Source organism: Diplotaxodon limnothrissa, linkage group LG9 (assembly GCF_057381915.1).
Source record: "Diplotaxodon limnothrissa isolate DT_005_m linkage group LG9, D_limnothrissa_male_GT1.1, whole genome shotgun sequence".
Taxonomy (NCBI): Eukaryota; Metazoa; Chordata; class Actinopteri; order Cichliformes; family Cichlidae; genus Diplotaxodon; species Diplotaxodon limnothrissa.
This window is the reverse complement of record NC_140604.1, coordinates 5,339,379-5,342,908: the sequence shown is the minus strand read 5'-3', so window position 1 is coordinate 5,342,908 and position 3,530 is coordinate 5,339,379. Positions and strand designations below refer to the sequence as shown.

Below are 3,530 nucleotides of genomic sequence, written 5' to 3'. Positions count from 1 at the left end.
AATTCTTTACAAATCCTACCATGTGAATTCATGGATTTTTTTTTTTTCACATTCTGTCTCTCACAGTTGAAGTGTACCTCTGGAGCAAATTACTGACCTCTGTCATCATTTTAAGTGGGGGAACTTGCACAATCGGTGGCTGACTAAATACTTTTTTGCCCCACTGTGTATATATATATATATATATATGTGTGTGTATATATATATATATATATATATGTGTGTATATATATATATATATATATATATATATATATATATATATATATATATATATGACTTATTTTCAAAAATGACTTATTTTCAAAAATTAATTACTTAGTTACTTAGTTACTTTTTAAAAACACAATTTACAACACAATTTACAACCTGAAGAGGTGATAAAGTGATAGATCTTTCAGCCCAATTCTACTTTTTCCTGCATAATCCATCATACAAAATGTAATCAAATGGAAAAGTCTCTTTTTTTAACATGTTGTTTTTATTTTTGGAATGACGTAATATTGCTGTCAGTGGATACTTAAATTTGTGCACGGCTTTCCACTAGGGCTGCTCAATTAATCGAATTTTAATCACGATTACGATCTGGGCTTTCAACGATCATTAAAAATGACTGAGCCGATTATTAGCACCTCCCTCGTGCTTTACTCTCGCGAGGTGGCAAATCGAGCGCACCTCTCTGCGTTTCGAACACGCGTCACATCAATTAAGAGTACCTGAGGAAAGCTAAGCAGACGTTATTTGGAGAGGAGAGGATAATGGCTGCTAAAGAAAGAATGCCGTTGGTTGAAAAGCGAGGTAAAACTACTTCAGTGGTGTGGAAACATTATGGGTTCGAGGAGTCCGACGTGGATCAAGTCGATATAGTGTGTAAACTTTGCTACGGTGTTGTAGCTGCACCACAGGGCAACACTACAAATTTATTCAATTATTTGAAGACCGCTCACGAAGTGACATACGATCAAACAATGAAGGAGCATAGAGAAAAACCCTCAACAACACATGCTTCATCCTCACAGACCTCCATTCACGCTACCATGTACAACGCGACTAAATATCCCACCAGCTCCCAGAGACACAAGGCGATAACAAACGCGGTAACGTTTTTCCTCGCCAAAGACCACTGCTCAATTAACACAGTGGACACACCCGGCTTTAAGAAACTAATCAACACTTTGGACAAACGGTATAACTTGCCATCTCATCACTATTTTAGTCGAGTGGCGATTCCCGCTTGATATGATGAGTGTCATGATGGTGTCGCAAAGGAAGTGGCTACAGCCCAATATTTTGCCACCACAACGGACTTGTGGTCAAGCCGCACCATGGAGCCGTATTTGAGCCTCACGGTACATTTCATTGACATGGATTTCAACATGAAAACGAAATGTCTCCAGACATCATTTTTCCCAGAAGACCACACAGGGCAGAACATAGCTGCAGGTCTGAAACAAGCACTGGCTACGTGGGATCTGGAGGAGGGTAAACTCGTCTGTATAACCACAGACAACGCTGCAAATGTCATACTGGCTGCACAACTGAATGGCTGGATGAGGCTCCAGTGCTTTGGGCACAGATTACATTTGGCCATAGGTGAGTAGGCCTAATTCCTACTGAATATGATGCATAATGTGATTTTCTTTCAATAGGTATACAACATAATGCTTCGAATGAATATAATAAATAAAAAACGATTTAAATTCAGAGATACTTTTATTCATTCTCACAATCATACACATTTTCTATGAATTATACAAACACATAAATAAGCTACCATCACTTTTTCTTATTCATTCACACTCAAGGAAATGACAATCATCATCCTGATAATGCTTGTTTATATTTTTTATGTTTTTATAGAAAGAGCCATGAAAGATCACAGGATTGAGCGTGCAGTGGGGGTCTGCAAAAAAGTGGTCAGCACCTTTTCATTCAGTTTTAAAAAAGAGAGAGAGCTGAAAAAGGCACAGATAGACCTCAAACTGCCAGACCACTCCTTAAAGACTGAATGTCCAACCAGATGGGGATCTAGGCAGGCCATGGTTTCCAGAGTCCTTGAGCAGCAGAAGGCCATTGCCCATGTCCTCACCCAAGACAAAGGAACTAGGCACCTCATCCCCTCATGGCAGGACATTGATGTCCTTGAGGCCATCAACAAGACCTTGGGACCTCTGGTTGAATTCACTGATGCACTTTCTGGAGAGAAATATGTGAGTGTGTCTTTAAGAAAACCAACACTCCACCTATTTAACAACTCAATCTTGGCTGAGCAAGATGATGACACAGACCTCTCAAAATACATCAAGAGGAGAATACTGGAGTACCTAAATGAAAAGTATGGTGACTCACCAACACAAGAGTTGCTTGACATGGCCACTGGACCCAGGGTTCAAACTGAGATATGTAAGCGAGGTCAGCCAAGAGACAATAAAAGCCAGACTGACAATGGAAATGAAGTCCATCATGGTATTTATAAAGATACTAAACATCTATCTATCCATCTATCCATGTATCTATCATTATTTATAGTAATTATTTAAGGATTGTATTTTAGAATGCCAAACCCGAGACAGATAAAACTGGTTCCTCATTCTGTTTTGCTGTCATTTTATATTTGTCCCATGGAGGCTGCAGTGATGGGGACACCCGTTGGTAACACGGAGGTTGCTGATGATGGTGCATCAAACCAAAAGAAGAGAAAAAAGGGCCTAAGCAGCTTCTTTAAGGCCCCTCACAGCACAGCTCCAGGTGCAGAACATGCTCTTCAACTGGACCAGGCCATAGCTTTTGAGCTTCAGGCCTACCTCCAGGCAGGGACCCTGGACACTGAGGAAGACCCACTGGGGTGGTGGAAGCTATCACAGAACCTCTTCCCACGACTCTCCATCCTGGCAAAGAAATATCTTTGCATCCCAGCCACAAGTGCCTCATCAGAAAGGGTCTTTAGCATTGGTGGAAATGTTGTCAACTGCCTGCGTGCATCCCTGAAGCCTGATCATGTCAATAGGCTGGTGTTTTTGGCTAAAAACCTTTGAAAGGTTGCAGGAACCATGTTTTGTTGAGCCATTTTGAGATTGTTTGGGACTCGGGCCTTCTAGTTTTTATTTATTTCTTATAAAAAGGTACTACTTTCATTGTTTAATTTTATTTTTGTTCAGGCAGCAACTTTAGTTGACATACCTCAATGTCAGTTTGATGCAATTGTGCATTGTGTGGCTACACAGCTTGCCTTGATGTTTGGTTATTTGTATGCATAAATATTATGCAGTAGTTTGAAGTTCACTAAACATTAATGTTTACATTTTTTTATTTATCTTTTATATTGCAAACATTTGCATATCAGAATTTGCACATTATTTTATATTATTTTTTGACAATCTTTAAAGCAATTATTCAATGCATTGTTATTGTTATTGTTAAATAAATATCGTGAAATAATCGTGATCTCAATTTCATTGAAAACAATCGTGATTATCATTTTTGCCATAATCGAGCAGCCCTACTTTCCACTATCAGCAATGATTGGTACG

At 39.2% G+C, this 3,530-nt stretch overlaps 1 protein-coding gene across 2 annotated transcripts; it reads left to right on the top strand.

Annotated features, from left to right (window-relative positions):
- The first annotated feature begins 1,364 nt into the window (after window positions 1-1,364).
- On the top strand, window positions 1,365-3,035 carry LOC146625023 (E3 SUMO-protein ligase ZBED1-like). Of its 2 annotated transcripts, XM_085361892.1 has the most exons (3): window positions 1,365-1,593; window positions 1,861-2,216; window positions 2,628-3,035. In XM_085361892.1, the coding sequence occupies exons 1-3, from the start codon at window positions 1,365-1,367 to the stop codon at window positions 3,033-3,035; spliced, it is 993 nt and encodes a 330-aa protein (XP_085218018.1). The 2 variants fall into 2 exon arrangements, with proteins under 2 accessions (XP_085218018.1, XP_085218019.1); XM_085361893.1 differs by lacking the exon at window positions 1,365-1,593 and having other exon boundaries at window positions 2,047-2,466.
- The last annotated feature ends 495 nt before the right edge of the window (window positions 3,036-3,530 follow it).

Excerpts from the sequence above, each read along its gene's own strand:
- LOC146625023 (XM_085361892.1), top strand. The coding sequence starts at position 1,365 with ATGGATTTCAACATGAAAACGAAATGTCTCCAGACATCATTTTTCCCA. Across the intron at positions 1,594-1,860 it reads CAGATTACATTTGGCCATAG|AAAGAGCCATGAAAGATCAC; the intron begins GTGAGTAGGCCT and ends ATGTTTTTATAG. Across the intron at positions 2,217-2,627 it reads CTGGAGAGAAATATGTGAGT|GCTGCAGTGATGGGGACACC; the intron begins GTGTCTTTAAGA and ends TGTCCCATGGAG.